Source organism: Delphinus delphis, chromosome 19 (assembly GCF_949987515.2).
Source record: "Delphinus delphis chromosome 19, mDelDel1.2, whole genome shotgun sequence".
Taxonomy (NCBI): Eukaryota; Metazoa; Chordata; class Mammalia; order Artiodactyla; family Delphinidae; genus Delphinus; species Delphinus delphis.
The window spans coordinates 26,117,969-26,144,658 of record NC_082701.1 but is presented as its reverse complement, the minus strand read 5'-3'; the positions used below and the strand labels follow the sequence as shown (position 1 = coordinate 26,144,658).

The following is a 26,690-nucleotide window of genomic DNA, read 5'->3' as shown; positions in this document are numbered from 1 at the left end:
AAGCAGAGCAGAGACCTGCATTTTTAAGGAATCACATGTAGTTTAGAGAGCTGAGTCTTTGTTTCCAGGAAGTCTGAAGGTGGCAAGAAACAAGGCCAAAGGGGGAGACAGAGGTCAGGTCACAGAGGGGAAGCTTCCATTTCATGCTGGAAACAAGGTAGACTGTTTGAAGGGTTTTCAACAGAGAGAGACAGAGACTGATTTGATCAAAATCACTTCAAATGCCTTGTGCTGGACAAATTGAAGAGAGGCAACTGGAGGAAAAAGCAATTGACAGGACACTCTTGTCATGACAAGAAGTGACAAGGACCCACCTAAGACAGTGGCAATGGGAAAGATGAGAAGTAGATACACTTAATTTCAAGTATACAACAGAGTCAGTAGTTGAATAGATGGAGGAGATGAGGGGGAGGGAGGAGTCAGGGTGACTCCCAGCTTTCTGGCTTGGAAACCTGGTAAGAGGGAATGCTTTTTACTGAGTCACAGAAGGAGGAGCAGGGGGACAGGTGGAAGGTACCAAGTACCAAGGGGACCAGTACATCTTGGTACCAGTACCAAGATGTATGCCCTGATCTGCGTGCACGTGCACATGCACGCACACACACACACACACACACAAAATGGCCAGAGGAGAATGACAAGAAGAACTCAAGATAGGAAAGGGCCTGGCTGCAGAAAGAAGGCGCTGCGTCAGTGAGACACTGTCTCTCTAGGATGCTAGAAATGGGCCCCCAGGATATTTTCTCTGCCCACATGAAAGGCAGGGCCAAGCCTGCTGCAGCCTGACTCTGTGGACCACAGCTGGAAAAAAGGAGGCCAAGGCCGGGCCAAAAAAGGGTGTCATTATCAATGAGCCCATCCATGGAACCACTGCTGCCAAAGGGAGAGAGCTGAGATTGACGCCTGGGGATGTAGAGCTATGGGACCGGAAACTGGAACGAAACCAATCCATCAGGGCCAGGGCACAGGAAACAATGAGGAGGTGAGCAGAGCCGGACTAGGCAGAGGTGTTGCAGAACCTGAATTATTCAGCCAGAATTCCCTGTTCTCGTGGCTGGGATGTTCTGCTGGACTGAGGTGGGGCCTCAAAGAGGCTGGAACGAACCAGAAAGCTAGGACACAAATCAAGGCCCTCCATGCTGAAGGATCCACCATGTTGACCGTTGGCCAGTTTCTGTGATCACCACGTAAGAGATCTTGGTGGTCCCCAAAGATCAAGACCTTGACACCACGGCCTTTCTGATCCTTTATATAATATTAGTATTTCAACTCCCTAGTGAGACGTTGGCCATAATACACACTGTTCGTCAAATCAATGAACCATTCATTCACCAAATACTTATTAATGCATTGCGATTACTGTTGGAGATACATTGTTAAATAATGTAGACACTGAAATGTAAAACTGACTAATTCCATCTCTCTGATCCTGGGCAAGTCATTTTACCTGGGAACATTAATTTACCTCCTAGGATATTTCTGAGACCCTTCCAACTCATCCATCCTAAGGTTTCCTTACATTATTCATTAAATATGTGCATACGGAGCACATACTCTGCATACAAGTATGTTATTTTCCTGATCCAAATAAAAACATATATGACAAAGAGCTATTTCCTGGTTTTAGGATTGATATGAAAAATCTTACAAATATATAATCACTAAGATAGAATTTTATATTTATCAAAAAGAATAAAATTATAAGACATAGAGACTATGTCAGAAAATTAACCATGTTATAATCAACATGTGTTAGAATTTGGTTTAAGTCCACCAAGACATGGTATGAATTTGGTTTAAAATCAACAGGACATTCAATAGGCACATGAAAAGATGCTCAACATCACTAATTATTAGAGAAATGCAAATCAAAAGTACAATGAGGTATCACCTCACACCGGTCAAAATAGCCATCATTAAAATGTCTACAAATAATAAATGCTGAGAGGGTGTGGAGAAAAGGAACCCTCTTACACTGTTGGTGGGAATATAAATTTGTACAACCACTATGGAAAACAGTATGGAGGTTCCTTAAATAACAAAAAATAGAGTTACCATATGATCCAGAAATCCCACTCCTGGGCATGTATCCGGAAAAGATGAAAACTCTAACTGGAAAAGAAATAAGCACCCCAATGTTCACAGCAGAACTATTTTCAATAGCTAAGACGTGGAAGCAACCTAAATGTCTATTGACAGATGAATGAATAAAGAAGATGTGGTATACAGACACACAAACACACACACACACACATATGCATGCACAATGGAATACTACTCAGCCATAAAGAATGAAATAATGCCATTTGCTGCAACATGGATGGACCTAGAGATTACCATACTAAGTGAGTAAGTCAGAGAAAGACAAATATCGTATGATATCACTTATATGTGGAATCTAAACTATGATACAAATGAACTTATTTATAAAACAGAAACAGACTCACAGACATAGAAAACAAACTTATGGTTACCAAAGGGGAAGGGCAGGGGCAGGGTTGTGGAAGGGATAAATTAAGGAGTTTGGGATTAGTAGATACAAACTACTATATATAAAATAACAAGGACCTACTTATAGCACAGGGAACTATATTCCAATATCTTGGAATAAACCTTAACAGAAAAGAATATGAAAGAATATATATAACTGAATCACTTTGCTGTACACCAGAAACTAACACAACATTGTAAATCCACTATACTCCAATAATAATCTAAAAATAAATAAAATCAACAGGTCTAGATTTTTGAAGAGACAATTACAAAGATAACTATCACACAATGTGGAAAGTGCTGCAATGGCAGAGCTAAATAATAAAGTCCGTTATCAGAAACGTGATTGACTCAGCAGTTTCCATTTCCTTCTTCTCAACCTCCTCAACTCAGAGACGCCTGCTCTCAGAAACTAAATCACGAGTGTGAACGGGGTTCCCCCAAGAAGTAAATGAGGGAATTCAATTCAGGGTATCGACTGAGGGCTGGGGCAGAGGGGGTGGACGTTGAGGAGGAGGCATTGTCTGTGACCTGGAGTTTCCAGTGAAGCAAATGATAGACTCCATATTCTGGAATTGACAGTAACAAAGGAAGACAGCTGGATGCTACAGCCCCAGTGAAACCTGCCATTGCCCCAAATCTTGCCTTTGCTGCACCTCCCTCGGACCAGCATTAGCAATCATAGGGATGGGATGGAAACACAGCCCATGTGTTTTAAGAGAAGTAACTCTACGGACACAGGAAGGACAGAATTCCTCAGGTGTGGTCTCACTCTGCTTATGTCTTATCTCCTCCATTGTTCTAACTCCTTTTGGGGGAATTCAAAGCCCTCTTGGTTTGGTCCTAATGCAGCTTCTTCATCCATATTTGCCCCTCCACCGTGCAGCTACTCTGAAGGACTCACTCCTCCCTCTGACCCAGCAATTTCACACCTGTGACTCTGCATTAGCAGGCCAGGCCATCTACTGCCACCCCATCTATATATGTTCAAATCCTGTGTCTCTTTCAAGACCCAATCAAAATTCCATCCCTTCCGTGACGCCTTTCCCTATCCTCCCAAGGGAGACCATGACTCCCTCTTCCTCACATTCTGAGCTTTCATTTATTTTTCTCCTGAGAATCTTAGCAGTTTCTGTTAAGTGCTGTGGTTATCTGTTTATACTCTACCTGCTCCTACTAGACTGGGGGCACCTAGAGGATAAAGATCATTAGAAAAGATAAACCATAATTCAAAAGAATATATATATATATATGTGTATAACTGAATCACTTTGCTGTACAGCAGAAATCAACACAATATTGTAAATCAACTATACTTCAATAACATTTTTTAAAAGATCACTAGAAAGAACTAAATCTATTTCTCAATGTAAAATGTGATTTATGCCCACTAATTCTGTAACAATAAAGGATGGAAAAGAAAATATATACATCTGGCTAAGAAAGTAGACTCTTTCACACCACTGAAATTATGAGTTGAAAAGAATAGGAAAGGAACACTGCTCCGAATTTGGCATTACTTATGTAAATATCTTACAGGTTCCTCAAAATAGTTCAGAGAAATGGAAATCAAGACTTCATTTTAGCAAAGACCATTCGAAAGAAACCTTAGTATATTTATCCAAAAATTCTTTCAAATTAAACATCTGCCAACAACCTACCTTCCAACCGGTGGTGTTGGAAATGTTTTAAGACAGAATGTGTTCATAAATCTGTGGGCTGACCAGGAAGGTAATACATTCTTACTCCAAAAAAAAAAAAGAGAAAATTCCAGAAAAAAAGGAAAACAAAATCGCCCATTCATCCGTCACACAGCGTTAAGTACTAATGATGCTTTGGGCATTTATTGCCAATGTTTTTTATTTTTTCCATGCCTAGACCATATATCTCTGTGTGTGTATACACACACACAATTTATGGTTACAATATTTATCGTATATGTGTATATACACATATACACATATATATTTGTATAATTCTTCATCTTATTCAGTTGGTATAATTTTTATCTTACTTTTTGACAACTGATGTTACGATTATATTTATGCTACTTCATTTAGTTTAAGGGCTTAATAACAAACATTCCAGTGGATATATCATAACTGAGTTTATCATTCCCTGATAGAGGAAAATTTAGGTTTCCTTATTTAGAGTTATAAATGTGGCTGGGTCAGCACCTTCCTGCCTGAAGATGCCTCCACATTTGGGCCTGTTTCTTTAGAACTCTTTCCTAGAAATGCGATCTCTAGGTTAGTGGGTATAAATATGTTTAGGCTTCTGACATATTAACACCCGCATCTAATGTCTCTTTATGATTTTCAACTAGTGTTTAACCCAGTGCCCCTGGTCACTCGGTGACTGATGACTGGACACATGACAGAAACATGACCTCATGCTTCCTAGTCCCCTAGCGTGGATTCCTTGATTCAGTCCCTTGCATCCAAGGGAAGCTTGTGCCACCCTCCAGGGCAGTATCACACCTGCCCTATCCTTGTGGTTAGAGCAGCTGGGGAAACGCAGCAGTTTCAGCTCTGTGGAAAGGTCAGAGCTGGAGAAGTCATGAGGGGAAGGGACCGGCTGAGAATAGCCCTGGGTGGACACACACCCCTCTGCCGCCGCTCACAGGGGAAACCATTTCCTCACATGAAACCAGAACAAGTCATGTGTTGCGGGCTGAGACTCGTAGCTGGCAGCTGCTATTCTTGGATATCCTGAGCCCCTGTGGTTGCCACGGACCCTGAGTTATGAAACCATGTGAAAGCATCACGACGCTTAAAAATTTCCTTCCTCACTCCCAGATTCCACTTCCCCATCCATCAGGGCTGCCTATAAAGAGCTGGGGAGATGGCCTCTCACTAAAGAAGGACGCAGGCAGCAGCGAGCACCCAGTCCCACACTCAAGGCCACACTCTGTCTGCTCAGCATCATGGAGGTGCCCGCTGCTGCCCTCGCCGTCCTCCTCTGCCCCATGGCCCTCTGCGGCCAGGTCTTCTCGGCACCATGTGAGTCTGTGCAGTAGTTGCAGGGGTCCCCACACCAAACTTTACTTGGCCTTGAGAGCCCCCAAGAGAAAATAAAGATCTTCTTAAAGGGTTATGAAACATTTTGGCCTTTCTCTTCAAGATTTTAATTTTTATCTTTATAAAGGGGTCCTCAGATCTGGAGCCAGGGTTGGGGAGTTACAGTCCCATTTTACAGATGGTAAAACGGGGACCTAAACAAAAGAGTTGGCAAGAGGCAGAATCCAAATCTGGTTACCGCCCCATGGTGTCAGTCTTCCAGTAACTCACGCTAAGTCCCCCCAAGAGTTTGTCCCTTGGATGTCTCATGAGAGCTGTCCAAGGTTTTTCTTTTGCTGGGGTGTGACTTCTTGAACCAGAAACAATTTCCTGAAGGGAGATGTGATAAGAACAGTCTGTTTGGATGTCTGGAGCACACAGAGAAAGAGAGAGCCCACAGTGAAGAGTCAAAAATAAAGAAGGATGCAGACAGAAACAAGGACAGAGACAGGGATATTTCTAGGGAAAAATGCCCAGCGCCTTCCAGTGACCTGTCTCCCAGTCTGTGCCCTAAGCCAGGCTGTCTCTCTCCTTCCGAGTCTTCCTCATCCTGTTCTGAACTATGACTCAGCCTCATTCTGTCCCTTCCTCCACAGTTGAGGTTGACACCCTAACGGCCTGCTGCTTCTCCTATACTGCCTGGCAGCTTCCTCGCGAATTCGTAGCTGACTGTTTTGAGACCAGCAGCCAGTGCTCCAAGCCCGGTGTCATGTGAGTGCCAGTCTTCCCGCCCACCTCTGGGGAGATGGGATGTTGGATGGGAGTCAGCACCCAAGGGCACAGACAGGCCAGGGGCGCCATCCTGGCAAGCCCAGCCCTCCGGGGCCTATCAAGTATACAGGACCCAGGTCTCTGAGCTGTGACCTGACCCGGCCAGGCTTGCAGAGTCAGGGGGTGCTAGGCCAGCCCAGAGGGAGGGAGGGGAAGAAGGAGGCTGCATCCTCTGAGGGGCCCCCTGAGTCAGGGAGAGCGTCTCTCTGGACTGAGGTAGGCAGAGGGTCCCCGAGGGAGTGGCAGGGCCTGGGCCTCCCAGGAGAGAGGGGTGGAGGGGCCACAGGGAGCCCAGGATCCCCCTGCTGGATTCCTCAGTGTGTAATTCTTTTGTCCTTCTCCAAAGCTTCCAAACCAAAAGAGGCCGGCAGCTCTGTGCCAACCCCAGTGAGGACTGGGTCCAGGAATACATCACTGACCTGGAGCTGAGTGCCTGAGTGGCCTGGAAGTTTTGAGGAACCCAGTGACCTCAGTGGCCCGACTGGGCAGCAGGGGTCTGAGCCTTGGAAACACCCCTGTCACCTCCACAGCTACCTCTCCTGTGTGCTGCTTGTTTCCAAACAGCAACACTCCGGGACTCGCTCCTAACTTAGATTGCGACTTATTTATATACAATATTAATATTTAATTTTTGTAATTTAATTGCAGTGTCCCACTGTGTCTGGGACTGTATGCTCCAAGAGGTCCCAAGACGCCTTTTCACAGACCTTCCCCTCCCCATTCACTTGCACTCTGCTGACAATTGACTGTCGGCAGCTTGTTCTACGCAGAGATGGTGCCAATGCCACCAGACTGACAATCGTGTATTGGATGTTTCCGTTCAGTGCTGTGTTCAGCAAAGCGAAATAATACAGATGCTCTTTTGAAAAGTAAACTGGCATTGAGTTTGGTTTCGTTTATCTGGCAAATCAGAATCACTGGTTGACTTTCTCCGAAAGACAAATATCATGATATTGCTTATATGTGGAATCTAGAAAAATGGTACAAGTGAACCTATTTACAAAACAGAAATTGAGTCACAGATATAGAAAACAAACTTATGGTTACCAACGGGGAAGAGGGGGATAAATTGGGAGATTGAGATTGACATATACACACTACTGTATATAAAAGATAACCAATAAGAACCTACTGTATAGCACAGGGAACTCTATCTGGTGCTCTGTAATGTCCTATATGGGAATGGAGTCTAGAAGAGAGTGGATATGTGTATACGTATGGCTGATTCACTTTGCCATACAGCAGAAACTAACACAACATTATAAATCAACTATACTCCAATAAAAAAATTAATTAACAAAAAGAATCACAGGTTGAAAGGGATAGTAGGTTAAAGAATAGGAAGATGGGAAATGGAGGAAAATTGGGAGAGACGGAAGGGGGCTACCACAGAGCTACTCTGCTTGTGAATGAAAAATGTTGCCTGCTGTATCAGTAAACAAAGAATGTTGCAGCCATCAAGCCATGACCTTACAGCCGCCCCCCTCCGGAGGTACGCCCTGAGGGAATTCAGGATAGAAACAAGTTACCCACCATCTAGCAGTCAGCTGCTGCTGCCACCCTCAATGGTACATCCTGAGGAAACTCAGGATGAGAAAACACAAGATACTGGCCCCAGATAGCTGAGGTTCATATCAAAAGAATGATTTCAGTGAGCCCAGTCTCCTGCATCTTCCCATACATACAAAAGCACTAAATTCCTTAACCTGAGACAGCTGGTTTTCTTTAACTAACAGTAATCTTTTGATGTTCCGACTACCTGGTCTTTGTTGCAAAAACTCCTATATATCCCGGCTCCCCTCTTGCCTCTTCAGAGCAGTCCCTCAGAGTTATCTGAGGTGCTGTGTCCTGGGCTTAAGTGCTCAGTTTTGTCTATCAATAAAACTTAACTCTTAACTTTTAGGTTGTGCATTTTTTTCAGTCAACACTCGGGAGCCACATTTCCAGAACATTTAAATTATGACTATTTTATGAATCAAATCATAATGTACATGAATGGATACCATTAAGAAGAGTATTCATAATACATATTTACGATAAATCAAACTTTCTGAATAACGGTTACTAACACATCAGAGACTTACTCCAGGCTGAGTGCTTTTTCTGCCGTGTTCATTTGCTCCTCACAATGAAATAGTATAGTTTAAGTACTATCAATATTTTCATTTGACAGAAGAGTAAACTGGGGCTGGGGCTCAGAGAGGTTAAGCAAACTGGCCAAGATCACACAGCAAGTAAGCGGCACAACTGAGTTCCAAAACTAGATTTTGATGTAACTACAGACTTTGCTCTTAACCAGTAACCAAGTTATTTCCCAAAATGTAATCCACCTGTACTCAAATTACAAGCAATGATTGTTTAATCCACTCACGTCAGAATTTTTAGGTGTGGACCTGGGAATTGATATTTCTACCAAGCTTCAGGGGTTCCACATGCATGTTAACAGCTGAGAACCACTGAAATAGTCAATAGAATTCACTGCTCTTTTCCAAATGCAGTGCACATCTGCATATGGTAACAGGTATATTGTACATTATTTTCCTAGAATCCATGCTCCACAAAATACATGGCTAATGTTAGAGAAGGAAAAGATAATCAGCCTACATGTGGAGCAGGATTCTGTTTACAGGTTTACTGTGACAACTCAGTTATTTAACAGATAGGTTGCCTGAGTTATAACTATAAGAAATGTACACTGAGCTTGGGTCCTTTCGGCAGAAGGAGGAGAAATGCTAAAGACTTGTGTGAAAACCAAACATGTATTAATTTTTATGACCCACAATTGTTTCATGTTGTTTAAAATAATCTAATTTTTGTACCCCAAATTAGTTTAGAATTGTAGTGATGAAACTTTTAGAGTACAATTCAACACCACTGCTAAGCAAACATTAAAGTGCACACACTATTGGACCAAGATACCATTTGCCCTGATTCCATTTCTAGGCATCTGTTTTGTAGCAACACTGCCAGAGGACAGGACTATATATAGACACAAAGATATTCTTTTTTTTTTTTTTTTTGTGGTACGCGGGCCTCTCACTGTTGTGGCCTCTCCCATTGCGGAGCACAGGCTCTGGACGCGCAGGCTCAGCGGCCGTGGCTCATGGGCCCAGCCGCTCCGCGGCATGTGGGATCTTCCCGGACCGGGGCACGAACCAGTGTCCCCTGCATCAGCAGGCGGACTCTCAACCACTGCGCCACCAGGGAAGCCTTCCTTTTTTTTTTTTTTAATCTTGATTGGAGTATAATTGCTTTACAATGTTGTGTTAGTTTCTGCTGTATAACAAAGTGAATCAGCTATATGTATACATATATCCCATATCCCCTCCCTCTTGCGTCTCCCTCCTACCCTCCCTATCCCACCCCTCTAGGTGGTCACAAAGCACCGAGCTGATCTCCCTGTGCTATGCAGCTGCTTCCCACTAGCTATCTATCTTACATTTGGTAGTGTATATATGTCCATGCTACTCTCTCACTTCGTCCCAGCTTCCCCTTCCCCCTCCCCGTGTCTTCAAGTGCATTCTCTATGTCTTTGTCTTTATTCCTGTCCTGCCCATAGGTTCTTCAGACACAAAGATATTCTTTGCAGCACGGTTTGTAAATGGGAACAACCATTTAAACCAGTAGAGGATTACATCAGAAGAGAATTGAGATGCCCACCAATGGACTATTCTGTGGTTAGTAAAAAGGATAACACACATCTATACCTATGGAAAGTGTCCATAATATTAGGTGCTAAAGGTATATCTGTTCACATCTAGTATATGCATATATACTCTACAAATATGCTACAGAACTATATGTATCGAATGACACTATTTTTGCTTTTATTTTAAAAAACCATATATACATATATATTTACAAAGGCACATATTTGGAAAGATACATATCAAATAGCTAACTATGGTTTCTTAGAGGAAATGGGATTTTTATTCTTTTTTCTTTAAAGGAATGGGGACTCTTCCTTTTTATTTTCTGTACTTTTTATTTGATTTAGTTTTCAATGAGCATGTATTGCTCACCTCTCCAGTCTCATCTTACCCACCCTTCGACAGGTGATATTCCATCCATCAAAACTACTTTCTGGTTGAGATTCTGAGTTGACACAAAGAAAAGAGAGCTCAGCTTAGCTCACAGTCTTGATGCCATAATGGCTCTTATATAACGAGGCCAATACAAGGAGCAAGTCCTTTCGCCCAAAGCTTTCATATCACCCGCACGCGTGTGCGCGCGCGCGCACACACACTCTCTCACACACACACACACACACACACACACATACACACACACACAGAGCTCCTCCTAGAAAACATTTTATAATCCCCTTCCTTTACGGGAGCCCCATTCCCCTAACACCATTACCACCCACACCATGACAAGTGCGAAGATTCTATCAGGAGAATGAGAGGAACAAACTTTGTCCCCAAAGAAGCAGTGAGGCTGTCATCACTTCTTCTCTATTGGCTTCCAGCATCTAGGGACAAACGAAATCTGCTCGTTTATGCTGCACTGCTTCTCAAGGTCCAGCAGCCCAAAGGCTAATGAAAGCTAACCCGTGCCCGATCACTCAACACAAGTGTTGCGAACAAAAAGTGTAAATAGAATAAAGACCCCTGTGAGGGAGCGGGGAGCGTGGGAATTGCACTATTAACCAATGTAGAGGGCATTTGAGTCCGAGACTTGACTGAAGTGCTTAGTCAGCCTCTCGGGTTGACCTCCCTGGGGGTTGACCTCCCTGGGGACTGTCCTCTGTGGACACACATGTGTGCCAGCGAGGAGCCCTTTTCGGGAGCTGCCAACTTCTTACCCACGTGAGTTAGGAGCCTGGAGTTTGCCTTAGGTGTTGGGTAGCTAACTTCGGCTGTGCTGCGCTGCATGCGGGATCTTAGTTCCCCCATCAGGGATCGAACCCGTGCCCCTTGCATGGGGAGAGCAGAGTCCTAACCACTGGACCGCCAGGGAAGTCCCGCAAATAATGCCCATCTAATGACAGCAGGCTTCTGATCTATTCCATGAGCTCAGTAACCCAAAAGGGAGAGCTTGCCTGGTCATACACCTTGCATTTTACCTGGTGTTGGGAATGTGTTTCCTAGCATGGGCCTCAATACTACAGTCACCCCTACACCCCCACCTCTAGCCACGTGGCGGGAGAGCGCTGCCTCCATTCCGGCCCCCGCAGAGATGGAGCAACATGCAAAAGTGATGAATATTTGATGCCCAAAGCCACGCCTTCCCTGCGCCTTTACAAGGAGCTGACTGTCCACTTCAAATAAGGAAGACAAATATTTCACAGGAGAGGGTGGAGAGAGGGACTTAGGACCCATAGTCAGAGCTCAGGATTCTCTCCTGTTAAGTCTCTCACCTCCCTGCCTCTATTCACATTAACTTTAGACTGAAGTCGAAATATCTGCACTTACAGCCCTTCGAGACTCCAGATTACCGACAACAGTTGACAGACTGGAAAGGCCTTTCTTAGCAAAGCTGAATTGTTTCCCTTTTTCGATGTCAGATAAGCCCATTTCAAAGCAGCCTGAGCTCTTTCTTAAAGAATTTTACTTAAAGGAAAAAAAAAAAAAAAGAGTTTTACTGAGTTGCAGTAGACCACAGGTCAACCAGCACCAGCAGTACCATGTGAGAGCGGTTCTCAAAAGGTCCTGCCCAGACCACAGCAGGAGCATCTGGGAACCATTAGAAATGCAAGTTCTAAGCAAACACCCCCACCCCACCCCCGCCCCGGGCTTCCCCCTTTAGGGGGTGGTGCCCAGCAATCTGTGTCTAACAAGACTCCAGGTGATTCCCAGACACACCAAACCACTTCCACTTAACAAAGTCCTCACCAAACGCCCTGCTTTTTCAGTTCAGCTAATCCCATGCTTCAGTCACGAGCTGTTACTTTTAACAGACTCTGTATCTCTGCACAGATACAGAACTCTGTATTTCTCAGGGTATTAGTAGTTGCAAGAAGGAAAACAAACAAGCAAACCTACCTCAAAGAGACTGGAATAAATGAACCCTGTGGTTCCAAGATCAAAGGGTACAGGGAGGCTCTGGCTCCAGGAAAGGCTGGACGCAGCAGCCCCGTGATGCCCTGCAGGTCCCGTTTTCTCTTTCTGACCTCCCTTCCATGTACGAGTCCCAGGATAGCTGCCGGTACCTTCCAGTGTTACATGAATTCTTGTTCATTTTCTTCAGGGAAGAGAGACGCTGTGTCTCCCTTGGAAAAAAAAATCACTAGGTTCTTTCAGATTTGACTGACAGGTCAGAAATCCAATTCCTAACCAATCACTGTGGCTAAGGGGATGGGTTTCATTCATTTGCTTAAGCTAATCAAGGCACATACCTGCATCATGGTTGGATGAATTTCACATAAATCTGAGAATTATGAGCAAGAATCGCTTCCCAAAGGAACCGTGGGTTTCTGGTATCAAGAAGGATGTAGAGTAGGTGCTGGTCAGGAAAAACATGTTCTCACTATGTGTTTGTTTTTCCTATAGATTTTTTCCTTGAGTTAACAACACTAACACTTTGGGTGTGATAAATATGTCTTCTCCTTTGCTCTCTAGATTAGAAACTTTTAGTCTTCTCCGTTCCTGAATGACTTTACTTTTAAGAAAATGCTGATTTGTATATTTCCTGTTGCCCTATAAATGACTATTGCCCAAATCTGAGGCAAAAGAGACATTAAGCTCTTCATAGTGGCAAAAGTCACCACCAGAAAATAGGGCTACATGTTCATCCCAGGACACACTAAGTGGGGTAGAACTGGTCCTGCCACAAACACCACCCACCCTGCTTCATAAAAGCAGAAGACGGGGGAAAGAGGAAAATGAGAGAACTCTCAGAATAATGAATCATCATTACTGAAATTGCCCATATTGAGGAAGAGAGGAGAATCCTTTACTATTAGACAGACTAAGGGGTAGATGGCAGGGGACACATCATACCTGCTGCTTCTGTTCCCCCTCTTTCCTGGGAACAGCATCCACAAAAAAATATTATATAGAATTGACCACATCCCCAGACATGGGGTAGGTCCTGATTAAAATAAGCCTATTTGCATCTTGGGTTTTTTTTTTTTTAACTTATCATTAGAACTTAAGCATTTCCCATGTCATTGTATTGTTTGTAAAGGCTCCCTAAGAGCCAACCAAGTGAAGATACCCTAATTTTCTTTGCCATTTCCATATTGTAGACGATTTAAATTGGGTCCAATTTTAAATTGTTATGAACATGCTGGGGACCAAATACTCTTATGCATAAACTTTCTTCCATATTTGAATATATTTATATAGGAAATAGATTCCTAGACACGGATTATCTTGGTCAAAGGCTAAGATCATTTTAAGGTTCCTTACATGTAAGGTTCCTAACATGTCTTTTTTTTTTTTTTTTTTTTGGCTGCATTCGGTCTTTGTTGCTGCGCGCGGGCTTTCTCTAGTTGCATCGAGTGGGGGCTACTCTTTGTTGCAGTGCGCACACTTCTCACCGAGGTAGCTTCTCTTTGTTGTGGAGCACGGACTCTAGGTGCATGGGCTTCAGTAGTTGTGGCGCACGGACTTAGTTGCTCTGTGGCATGTGGGATCTTCCCAGACCAGGGCTCGAACCTGTGTCCTCTGCATTGGCAGGTGGGTTCTTAACCACTGTGCCACCAGGGAAGTCCACCTATGTCTTTATCCTCTTTGCTTTGTGTTTATTGAGAGCCCTGATGAACCTCTCTTGAATGAGTGAGTGTCTGAAAAGCAGCCTGCCCTCTCATCACTCCTGAAGCCCAGGCTTTGATAATACAACTCTGTCTACTTGGGTGTGGTTTAAATTGGGTTGTGCTGCTCAGGACTCATGGCATCATTGCAAATGCCACATCTATGCAGTTAGAACAGCTGTGGAATAACAAGTTTCTGCTGGGGGAAATTATGACTATAGGGCTCTACAGAGAAAGAACCAACTAAGTGTGGTCCCACAATGACACATCTCATCTCCTCTCGCCGTGGAAACCACTTCCCCATAAACAGCCCCAGTTAAGTGAGCACTTGAACTATTCTTGCAAATACCCTGAGCCTTGTGGTTACCCAAGACCCCTCTTGCATATACAAGTCAACAAGGCACAACTGGGCTTAAAAACTTCCTCTCTCATCACCCCGAGTTTCTATCTCCCAATAGTCCACCACTTAGGTCTTAAGAGTAGGGGACATTAACACACCATTGTAAAGCAATTATACTCCAATAAAGATGTTTAAAAAAAAAAAGAGTAGGGGATGTTGCTTAGACCCCAGAAGGAGGCTGGCAACAGCGAGTTGTTCTGGCCCACACTCTTGAGCCCTTACTGCCCTCCTCACCAGGGCTCTCTGCTCCCAGCCCTCCTCTCACAAGTGTCCTCCTGCTGACATTTGCTGTTGTCCCCCCACTTTCTGGCTCAGATCAGACCACATGTACGGAGGTACCAAGTGAAATACAGGACTTCCCAAGGGGTTTTCAAAAATGCCCTGGGCTATCTGTTCAGGGGGGCTTCTCTTTCCAAAGGAGTTCTAGCTTTCTATTCTATGTACCCAGAAGGAAGGGTGGGGGCTTGTCCTATAGTGGGAGTGGGAAAATTGGGTGGGTTTTCAATAGGAGGCAGCATCCAGCTTCAGGTGGTTCCCAGTGATCAGCTAAGTAACCTCAGTGCCACCTTATAGGTGATTTACAGAGATAGTCTCTTGCTGGAAAAAATCTCTTCTTAGACCAGGAAAAATCTCTTCTTAGAACAGATTAAGGTTCCCAAATGGAACTGGAACAAGAGACAGACTGTTCAATTAGCTGCATTCTCTGCAGAAGGAGATGGAGACTAAACCTAAGATTAGAGCAAATAAGCGATAGAGGAAGTGGTCCAAGATGGTGATTTAGGGAGATCCCAAACTCACCTCCTCCCACAGACATGCTGTATCTGTAGCTATGTACCGAACAATTTCCTCTGCAGAAGACCTGAAAACTACCTGAGCAGCTACTTCACATCAGCAAACAGAAAAGAGCGACAGTGGATAGCAGGGCAAGATGGCGGAATGGAAAGACCCTGAGCTCACCTTCTCTCACAGGCACACCAAAATTACAACTACTTACAGAGCACCTATCAATGAAAAAGACAAGAACCTACCAAACTAGATGTTCTATTACTAAAGATATAGAGAAAGAACCACAACAAGACAGGAGCAGAGGATTCACCGTACAGTCAAGACCCATACACCCAGGTGGGCAACCCCCAAACAGGAGAATAATTACAATTACAGAGGTTCTCCCCAAGGAGTGAGGGGTCTGAGCCCCACATTGAGCTCCCCAGGCCAGGAGTCCTGGGCCAGGAAGACGAGCTCCTAGAACATTTGTCTTTGAAGGCCAGCTTTTGGGAGTCCCAGAGGGCCGTGGGAAATAAAGATTCCACTCTTAAAGGGTGCACACAAAAATCTCACATGCTCCAGGACCCAGGATAGAAGGAGCCTGGGTCAGACGTACCTGCTGATCTTGGAGAGCCTCCCAGAGAGGCGGGAGGCAACTGCAGGTCACCCCGGGGACACAGACACCAGCAGCAGCCATTTTGGGGAGCTCATTCTACCATGTGGACACTGGTGCTGGCAGGTGCCATGCTGGAATCCTCCCTCTAGCTTATTAGCCTCAGATCCAGCCCCATCCATGCCCACCAGCCCATAGACACCAGTCCTGGGACACCTCAGGCCAAGCTACTAACTGGGCAGGGACACAGCCCCACCCACCACCAGATAGGCTGCCTTAAGACCCGCTGAGCCCACGGCCTCCCCTGAACACAGCCTTATACACCAGAGGGCCCAGGACCAAGCCCCACACACCAGTGAGCAGGCACTAGATCTGGGACCCCCAGAGCCCTATAGCCAGAGATCCTGGGACCCAGGTCCACCCACCAGAGGGCAGACACCAGCCTCAGAATGTCCAGCTCCTCCCACCAGCAAGCCTGCTCTAGATTCAAAATCAGTCTCACCCACCAGTGTGTTAACATGAGCCCCAGGAAAACCTTGCCCAATACCTGTGGACCCAGCCTACTCACCAGCAGGCCAGCACCAGCCCTCAGACCAGCTGGGCCCTGGCTCCACCCACCAGTGAGCCTACTCTAAACTCAGAACCAGCCTCACCCACCAGCGGGCAGGTACCAGGCCTAGGAAAACTGCAGCTCCATAGACTGCAGACCCAGCCCACCCACCAGCAGGCCAGCACCAGCCTGGGACTGACCAGACACAGGCTCTGCCCAACAGCATGCCAACACAAGCTTTGGGATACCCTAGACCCCACAGCCAGCTGTGTCAGAAATCATTCCCACCCACCAGCAGTCTGACACCAGCTCTGGGATCCCTGGGCCCTGCAGCCAGACCCCAGGATCCAACTCTGCCCAACTGTGGGCCAGCACGAGCCTCAGGACCTAGATTCAACCACTGGTGGGTGGGCACCAGTCCAGGGATCTCCTGTGCCCCAACTCCACCCACTAGTGAGCCAGCATTAGCACCAGGGTCCCCCCAGCGTTCTGCAGCCAGCCTGACCCTTGACCCTACCCTCTGACCCGGCCCCCCCAAGGAGTGGCTGGTGGCCTCCACACAAGGGAGGGCCTGGCAACCAAACAGACCAGGAGCCAGCCAAGCCTACCAGACCACCCACAGTAGTCAGCCCACCACAACAGAAGGATCCAAGCAGCCCACGTAGGGCACACCCCTAGAGGATATAGCTCTAGTAACCAGAGGGGAGTGCACTGCTGAGACTCACAGGACACCACTTCACATATAAAGACACACAGAATGAAAGAGAGGGGATGGAAAATGTTATTCCATGCAAATAGAAATCAAGAGAAAGCTGGGGGGACTCCCCTGGTGGCGCAGTGGTTAAGAACCCGCCTGCCAATGCAGGGGACACAGGTTCAAGCCCTGGTCCACGAAGATCCCACATGTTATGGAGCAACTAAGCCCATGAGCCACATCTACTGAGCCCATGCACCACAACTACTGAAGCCCATGCCTACAGCCCATGCTCTGCAACAAGAGAAGCCACTGCAATGAGAAGCCCATGCACCGCAATGAAGAGTAACCCCTGCTCGCCGCAACTAGAGAAAGCCCACGGGCAGCAACAAAGACCCAACACAGCCATAAATAAATAAATAAATAAGTATTTTTTAAAAAGAGAGAAAGCTGGGATAGCAATACTTATAGCAGACAAAATAGACTTTAAAACAAAGACTGTTACCAGAGACCAAGAAGGACATTACATGATGATCAAGAAATCAATCAAAGAATATATAAAAATTGTAAATATATATACACCCACATAGGAGTACCTATATACATAAAGCAAATATTAACAAACATAAAGAGAGAAACTGACAGTAACACAATAATAGTAAGGGACTTTAACTCCCACTTACATCAATGGACAGATCATCCAGACAGAATATCAACAAAGAAACACTGGCCATAAAGACACATTAAACCTAATAGATATATATAGTACATTCCATCCAAAGGCATCAGAGTACACATTCTTTTCAAGTGCACATGGAACATTCTCCAGGATAGATCATATGCTATACCACAAAACAAGCCTCAGTAAATTTAAGAAAACTGAAATCGTATCAAGCATCTTTTCCAACCACAGTGCTATGAGACTAGAAATCAACTACAAGAAAAAAACTGCAAAAAACACAAACAAGTGGAGGCTAAAGAACATGTTAATAAACAACTAATGGCTCACTGAAGAAATCAATGAAGTAATCAAAAAATACCTGAAAACAAATGAAAACCAAAAGCCAATGATCCAAAATCTATGGGATGCAGCAAAAGTAGTTCTAAGAGGAAAGTTTATAGCAATACAAGTTTACCTCAGGAGACAAAAAATATCTCAAATAAACAACCTAACCTTATACCTAAAGGAACTAGAAAAAGAAGAACAAACAAAACCTAAAGTTAGTAGAAGGAAAGAAATCGTAAAGATCAGAACAGAAATAAATGGAATAGAGACTAAGAAAACAATAAAAATGATCAATGAAACTAAGACCTGATTCTTTGAAAAGATAAACAAAATTGACAATTTTTTAGACAGACTCATCAAAAAAAAGGGCTCAAATTAATAAAATCAGAAATGAAAAAAGAGAATTATAACTGACATCACAGAATTAGAAAGGATCATAAGAGATTACTACAAACAATTAGATGCCAAATAAAATGGACAACCTGGAAGAAATGAACAAATTCCTAGAAATCTACAATTTCCCAAGACTAAACCAGGAAGAAATAGAAACTATGAACAGACCAATTACTGGTAATGAAATTGAATTGGTAACAAAATAAATTCCCAATAAACAAAAGTCCAGGACCAGATGGCTTCACAGGTGAATTCTACCAAACATTTAGAGAAGAGTTAACATCTATCCTTCTCAAACTATTCCAAAAATTGCAGAGGAAGAGATGCTTCTGAACTCATTCTATGAGACCAGCATCACCCTGATACTAAAAGCAGACAAAGATATCACAGAGAAAGAAAATTACAGGCCAGTATCACTGATGAACACAGATGTAAGAATCCTCAACAAAATATTAGCAAACCAAATCCAACAATACATTAAAAGGGCGATACACTATGATCAAGATGGATTTATCCCAGGGATGCAAGAGTGGTTCAATATTTGCAAATTAATCAAAGTGAATCAACACCACATTAATAAACTGAAGAATAACAGATGACAAAATTAAACATCCATTTGTGATAAAACCTCTCCAAAAAGTGGGGATAGAGGGAACATACCTCAACATAATAAAGGCCATATATGACAAACCCCCAGCTAACATCATACTCAATGGTGAAAAGCTGAAAGCATTTCTTCTAAGGTCAGGAACAAGACTAGGATGCCCACTCTCCCCACTTTTATTCAACATAGTATTGGGAGTCCTAGCCACAGCAATCAGACAAGAAAAATAAATAAAAGGAATCCAAATTGGAAAGGAAGAAGTAAAACTATCACTATCTGCAGATGACATGATATTATACATTAAAAATCTCAGACACCATGAAAAAACTACTAGAGTTCATCAGGGAATTTGGTAAAGTTGCAGGATACAAAATTAATGTACAGAAATCTGTTGCATTTCTATACAGTAATAATAAACTGTCAGAAAGAGAAATTAGAGAAACAATTCCATTTACAATTGCATCAAAAAGAATAAAATACCTAGGAATAAACCTACCTAAGGAGGTAAAAGACCTGTATTCAGAAAACTATAAGACACTAATGAAAGAAACTGAAGAAGATACAAACAGATGGAAAGATACCATGTTCATGGATTGGAAGAATTAATATTGTTAAAATGACCATACTACCCAAGGCAATATACAGATTTAACGCAATCCCTATGAAAATACCAATGGCAATTTTAACAGAAATAGAACAAATAATTTTAAAATTTATATGGAAACCATAAAGTCCCCGAGTAGCCAAAGGAATCTTGAGAAAGAACAGAGCTGGAGGAATCACGCTCCCTGACTTCAGACTATACTACAATCTTACAATAATCAAAACAATATGATACTGGCCAAAAACAGACACAAAGATCAATGGAACAGAATAGAGAGCTCAGAAATAAACCGATACAATTATAGTCAATTAATCTGCAACAAAGGAGGCAAGAGTATACAATGGAGAAAGACTGTCTCTTCAATAAGTGGTGCTAGGGAAACTGGACAGCTACATGTAAAAGAATGAAATTAGAACATTTTCTCACACCATGTACAAAAATAAATTCAAAATGGATTAAAGACCTAAATGTAAGACTGGAAACCATAAAACTACTAGAAGAGAACATAAAACTACTAGAAGAGAACAAAGGCAGAACATTCCTTTACATAAATCATAGCAATATTTTTTTTGGATCTGTCTCCTAAGGCGAAAGAAACAAAAGCAAAAATAAACAAATGGGACCTGATTAAACTTAAAAGATTTTGCACAGCAAAGGAAACCATCAACAGAATGAAAAGACAACCCACTGAATGGGAGAAAATATTTGCAAATGATATGACTCATAAAGAGTTAATATCCAAAATATATAAATAGCCCATACAATTCAACAACAACCATGAAAAAACAAAAAACCCAATTTAAAAGTGGGCAGAAAGCCTGAAGATAACTTTTTCCAAAGAAGGCATCAGATGGCCAAAAGGAACGTAAAAAGATGCTCAACATTTTAAAAAAAATTTTTATTTATTTGTGGTTTTTTTGCGGTACGCGGGCCTCTCACTGTTGTGGCCTCTCCCATTGCAGAGCACAGGCTCCAGACACGCAGGCCCAGCGGCCATGGCTTACAGGCCCAGCCGCTCCATGGCATGTGGGATCTTCCCAGACCGGGGCACGAACCCATGTCCCCTGCATCGGCAAGCAGACTCTCAACCACTGGGCCACCAGGGAAGCCCAATGCTCAACATTTTTTAATCAACAGGAATGCAAGTCAAAACCACAATGAGTTATCAGTTCACACTGGTCAGAATGGCTATCTTCAAAAACACTGCAAATAACAGATGTTGGCAAGGACGTGGAGAAAAGGAAACCCTTGTACACTGTTGGTGGGAATGTAAATTGATGCAGTCACTGTAGAAAATAGTATGGAGTTTCCTCAGAAAACAAAATTAGAACTACCATATGATCCAACAATTCCACTCTTGAGTGTATATCAGGAAAAAGAGAAAATACTAATTCGAAAAGATACATGCACCCCAATGTTCATAGCAGCATTATTTACAATTGCCAAGGTATGGAAGCAACCTAAGTGTCCATCAATAGATGAATGGATAAGAAGATGTGGTTTTATATATACAATGGAATATTACTCAGCCATTAAAAAAGAATGAAATTTTGCCACTTGCAACAACATGGATGAACTTGGAGGGCATTACACTTAGTGAAAGAAGTCAGAGAGAGAAAGACAAATACTGTATGTTATCACTTATATGTGGAATCTAAAAAATAAAACAAACTAGTGAATATTACAGAAAGGAAACAGACTCACAGATACAGAGAACTAACTAGTGGTTACCAGTGGAGAGAGGGAACAGAAGAGGGGCAAGATGGAGTAGAGGATTAAGAGGTACAAACTACTATATGTAAAGTAAATAAGCTACAAGGTATATACAGCACAGGAAATATAACCAATATTTATACTAACTACAAATGGAGTGAAATCTATAAAAATTTTGTATCACTATGTTGTACACCTGAAACTAATATTGTAAATATACCTCAGTTTTAAAAAAAATGTACCACATGGGAGGAGGGTAGAAGAGTCTGAGCTGTGGTCTGGCCATTAACCCCACCCCCAGGGTGACCACCCACAGTCAGGAGGGAACTCACAAACCGGGAGCTTCTCCCTGAGGAGCAAAAGGTCTGTAACCCATCAACTTTTCAGGCACCCCAACTTTTAAGACCTGCAACTGAGAGGTGATCCCCCCCAAAGATCAGGCTTTGAAAACCAATGGGACTCGTGTCCACGAGATCCAAAGAGCCGTGGCAAACTGAGAAACCCCTCTTAAGGGTCTCACGCTGCAGATTCACTCGCCCCAGGGCCCAGCGCAGAAGCAGCCATTGGAAAAGCATCAGACTTGAGGCCAAAAAGACGCATTTGCTCAACTTAAAGCACTGGCCTGAGGGGCCGGCCATTGGGATCATCTCCAGGATGGAGGTACGGTAGAACCATTTTTGCTCTCTCTCTCTGTGCTCTACTAAAGCCAGCAGTTATTGTTTTTTCTTTTTCTTTCTTCTCAGCATAAGGCATCTTTACCCTCCCACCAGTGGACACCATCTTTGTGCTCACCCTCTGCCACACTCCACAGCACTGGTATCTCCCGGAGACGGGCTTTTACACATTCCTGGTGACCATGTTTTTCCATCTGGTGTCCAGGCTTTGTGGCTGCTGCCAGGGGATGCCCTGTGAACCTCTGACTCTAGTGGCCACAGGGGTATGCATTCTTGGGTCTCTCAAGACTGTAACAATCATGGAAAACAGGCTACCGGCCTCAGGGCACAGCACAAATAACAGGTTGAAACACACCCCAGCTCTCTGTAAAAGAAGCCTGTTTGCTTGTTCTTGTGCCTCAGCTTGAGGGCCAGGCTTCAGGTTCGTCACACATCTAGAGGCCACATATTCCTGAAAGTTAAAAACGAAAGGTGATTTTGGGACTTGTTTGGTGGTCCAGTGGTTAAAGACTCTGCACTTCCAATGCAGGGGGCATGGGTTTGATCCCTGGTCAGGGAACTAAGATCCCGCATGCCGCCCCACACGGCCGGAAAAAAAAAAAAATTCCAGACTGTTTTTGTAAACGAAGTCTTAGGGGAACACAGCCACGCCCATTCCATGATATACGGTCTGTGGCTGCTCTCACTATGGTGGCAGAGTTGAATAATTGCCACTGAGTCTGTATGCCTGCAAAGCCCCAAACATTTACTACCTGAGCCTTTATGGAAAAGTTTTCTGAGTCCTGGCCTAGATTATGTTTTTAAGCGTAAGAAAGTTAGATTAAGTCAGAGTCTCTGTTGTAAAATTCAGGAGGGAGAAATTCCACATGCTTATAAGAAATGCAAATGCATATTAATTTTTTGTTAAGCCCTACTTACTTTGTTTTGCTTTAAACTCTTTATTTTTTAGTATCACAAAGTGGAATTTTGATAGTCAGGGTTTTTGAAGAGTAATCACACAGTTTCTAGCAAATTTTTAAATGTACGCATTCTTCAATCTATCTTATTTTGAGGAATCTATTTTGAGAAACACTATCTAAAGACATAAAGGTATAGGCATACAGATGTTCTTTGCAGCCCTGTTTGTGAAAGCAATGAAAGAGAAACAAATTCATCAAAAATGGAATAGCTTAAAGCATCATAGTACAGCCACATAATAAATATGAAACCACTGAAAATGATGAAGTAGATATAAATGTACTGAGATGAAAACGTATCCATGACATTAATTTAAAGCTATGTATATAAAATATACCCTTCATATGTGTATCTGTAAATATACAAATATCTTTGTTATAACATAATTGTTTCAGAACTACATGTAATAATGCTTGCTTTGGTAAAAACTCTATATATTTACATAAACATAAGAAGGACATGTGATGTGATACCTCTCAACCTGTTAAATGTGATTTCCTCTGGGAAACACAATTTTTAAGAAATGGAGAGCTCCCCTTTTCATTTTCCACTCTTTGTCCTTTGATTTTCATACATATGAGTGTGTGAATTTTTTCATTTAAGAGACAAGACTTTTTAAGTTGGGGTCTTACTCCAAAAACTTGCCCCTTCTTAGCTCTCTTTGTCCTCATCTCATCCTCCCACAGCCCACCCCCAGCTATATGTGGTATCCCAGATATTTGAATCCCCTGCTCAAGATCTAGATCCACCATTGAAGGGATGAGCCTTTCAGACTTCAGTGCGGCTCAGAAAACTTTGGAATGTTGGTTAATGTCATGCTGTCCATTGTATCAAGAGATCAAGGTAACAAACATATCCTGTCTAGCTCCAAGGGGTACATTTTGACTCAGGATTCTCTCTCTCTCTCTCTCTCTCTCTCTCTCTCCACACACACGCACACGCACACCTACCTGCACACACGGCTCCTCCCATGCAACATTTTATAATCCTTTCCCATTCTGAGATATTCTCCCTTCTGCCCAACAACATAGCAAACCACCCATGACAAGTGTGTGGGCATTATTAGGAGTGATCACAGGAGGAACCTCTGCTCTTGTTGAAGCCATGGAGTCTCCTCCTTGCTTCTGTGGACTCTCAACATCTGATGACTTACACTATTGGCCTATGAGCATTGAAATGTTTCCCAACAGATCTAGGGTTTAGTCCACATCTTGACAGCACGAATATTGCATGAATACCTCACATGTAGGATGAGTACTAAACTGACAGTCATCTTTTAGTAATAAGGGGGTTAGGAAAAGAAAAAGCAAAATACTCTCATAGACTACAAGTTCACATTGGTCAGGAATTCCCTGGTGGTCCAGTGGTTAGGACTTGGTGCTTTCACTGCTGAGGGCACGGGTTCAATCCCTGGTGGAGGAACTAAGATCCCGCAATCTGCATGCGCGGCCAAAAATAAAAGTTCACATTGGTCAGACCTCTTTCCTTGGTTACCCTTTTGTTTGAGAGTAAGTGGCAGAGACAGTGCTCCCTAAATAGTCCATATGTTTCCCTACTTTGCAGCTGGGTTGGTCTCTTGTGACTAATTCTGCTCAATGGTCTGTAAGCAGAAGTGATGTGTGTCACTTCTGGGCCAGAACAGTTAAAAGCAGTACGCCTTTTCTGTCTCCTTCTCTCTCATTCCAGAAGCTATAGCTACGGGATGGAAGCAGCCTAGATTCCTGAGTCACCAGGCAAGCTGCTCTGGGATCAGTACAACTCAAAGTACAGTTCATGGGCCAGCGGCAGCAGCATCACCTGAAAGCCCAATAGAAAAGCAGAGCTGAGCCATACCCCAGGCATATAGAATTAGAGCCTCTTGGGCTTAGACAGGCCCTCCAGGTGATTCTGGAGCACACTAAATTTTGAGAACCAATGATCCAACCTACATCAGATCTTGTGCAAGCGAGAAACTTTTATTTCGTTAATGTACTGGGGGGTTGTTCATTACAGAACTATAGCCTGTCCTATCCTGACTCTTACAGAAAACAAACATAAAATGCTGAACTTTTCTCCCACTGCTGGTTCCACCTTAACAACATTTTGGGGCAGATCCCATAACTTTCTGGCCACATTCAGTAATTAAAATTCTTTCAGTTTAAAACTTCAATCTCAAATTTGATCTCATCTCCACTTCTCCCCACCTCCACACCTCCCATTGGTGCAACTTGGGCTCAGAGGAGTTGGAGTGAGATGAGGCTTTAGTTTGGTCCTGGATCCCTTCCCCTCCTCTCTTTTAAAGGCCTAATTCTTCTGGTATGGTGGCGAGGTGGGTGGTCTATGTGGGGTGATACTGGAGTAAAGAGAAAACTTAACAGATGTAGTCCCTTTTCCCTTCTGTCTGTTATCTCTGCTTCTCTTTTTAATACCAATAAGCCACTGATGCTCTTTTGGGCAGCACATGCATTTCTTTGCACAGAAGGGGTTTCTGTGGGTCCTCTCTTTGCATAGTTCCCTGATGTTGACATCCCACTCCTGCCCGCACCCTTCATCTCTCCCTCAGTCCACACCACTGGCAGCACGCCTGGGCCTTCGCTAGCCTGAGCATGTTAAGAAAAGTCTCCCTCTTGGAGCACACCTGGCCCTGCGTTGGGTGTAAGAGTTTACAGGTGATGTGCAGACTGGACTTCAGCATCCTCTGCCCACACAGCCAGGGACCTTTGTGGACATCAACCCTGAGCTCCTGCCGTTAGAGACCTTTCAAGACTTAGACCCCCTATTGGTAGGATGACCGTTCTGAGGGTCAAAGAGGGTACTATCAGTAATTATGCTGGCACAACCAGCATAAACGGGGTCTTCCCCAGAAAAGGTGGGATATATGATTCCCCAATCTGTGCTGTGTCGTTGAGAAGAAGGCTCAAGCTCCAGAACCTTCCACAGGGTCGCTTGATGTTGGGAGCCAAGAAGTTTTCGCCATTAGAAGATGGCCGACACCCTGCTTCTCTTCCTGATTTATGAGATAGAAGTTCGCGCCTAAAATGAAAGCCCGCGCACACAGCACCAATGATGATTAGCCAAGTACTTCCCTCATTCTGAATCCCGCCCCCCTTTCTCTGCAGTGTATAAATACAGCTACCGCAGCAATAAAAGTTTGAGGCTTGATCAGGATTCTGTCTTGCCTCCATTCTTTCACGTCTCCTGCCCTTCCCCCTTTTTTCAACCCCCACAGGTTCCTCCTCGGACTCACAAGGATTTGTCCTGCTGGTCGGGACTCCCGGGGACGCCCGGGGCCGTACACAATTGGCGCCTAACGTGGGGCTCGAGGAACGGATCCTGACGGAGGTAGCACGCTTACGAACGCCTGGCCAGGCACCCACTGAGCCACCGCGAGACTTACTCGAAAGTGCAGCTTGATTAGGTCCCCGGAGGACTGGCCGCCCTTCGGCAGTCGTGACCTGAGGATAAGGTAAGCGGAGCTATAAATATGGGACAGGAATTGAGTTCCCATGAACTCTTTCTTCAGGGGATCGAGGATTCATTCCCTCAAGATGCGGAAGATTAAGGCTAGAAAAAAAGATTTGCGTGAATTTTTTATGTTCTTGTCTGATGTTTGCCCATGGTTCCCACAGGAAGGGACAATAGATAAAAAATGCTGGAATCGTGTAGGAAATTGTTTAAATGATTATTATCAAACCTTTGGGCCTTCTAAAGTGCCT

At 43.8% G+C, this 26,690-nt stretch overlaps 2 protein-coding genes across 3 annotated transcripts in view; one reads left to right on the top strand and one right to left on the bottom strand.

Moving 5' to 3' along the window:
- Positions 1-26,690, bottom strand: part of LOC132415251 (C-C motif chemokine 4) — a 175,088-nt gene that overhangs the window by 7,050 nt on the left and 141,348 nt on the right. The gene's annotated exons all lie outside the window — the stretch shown is intronic.
- Positions 5,420-6,843, top strand: LOC132415330 (C-C motif chemokine 3-like). The gene is made up of 3 exons (XM_059998658.1): positions 5,420-5,495; positions 6,149-6,263; positions 6,670-6,843. The coding sequence occupies exons 1-3, from the start codon at positions 5,420-5,422 to the stop codon at positions 6,758-6,760; spliced, it is 282 nt and encodes a 93-aa protein (XP_059854641.1). The 3' UTR covers positions 6,761-6,843.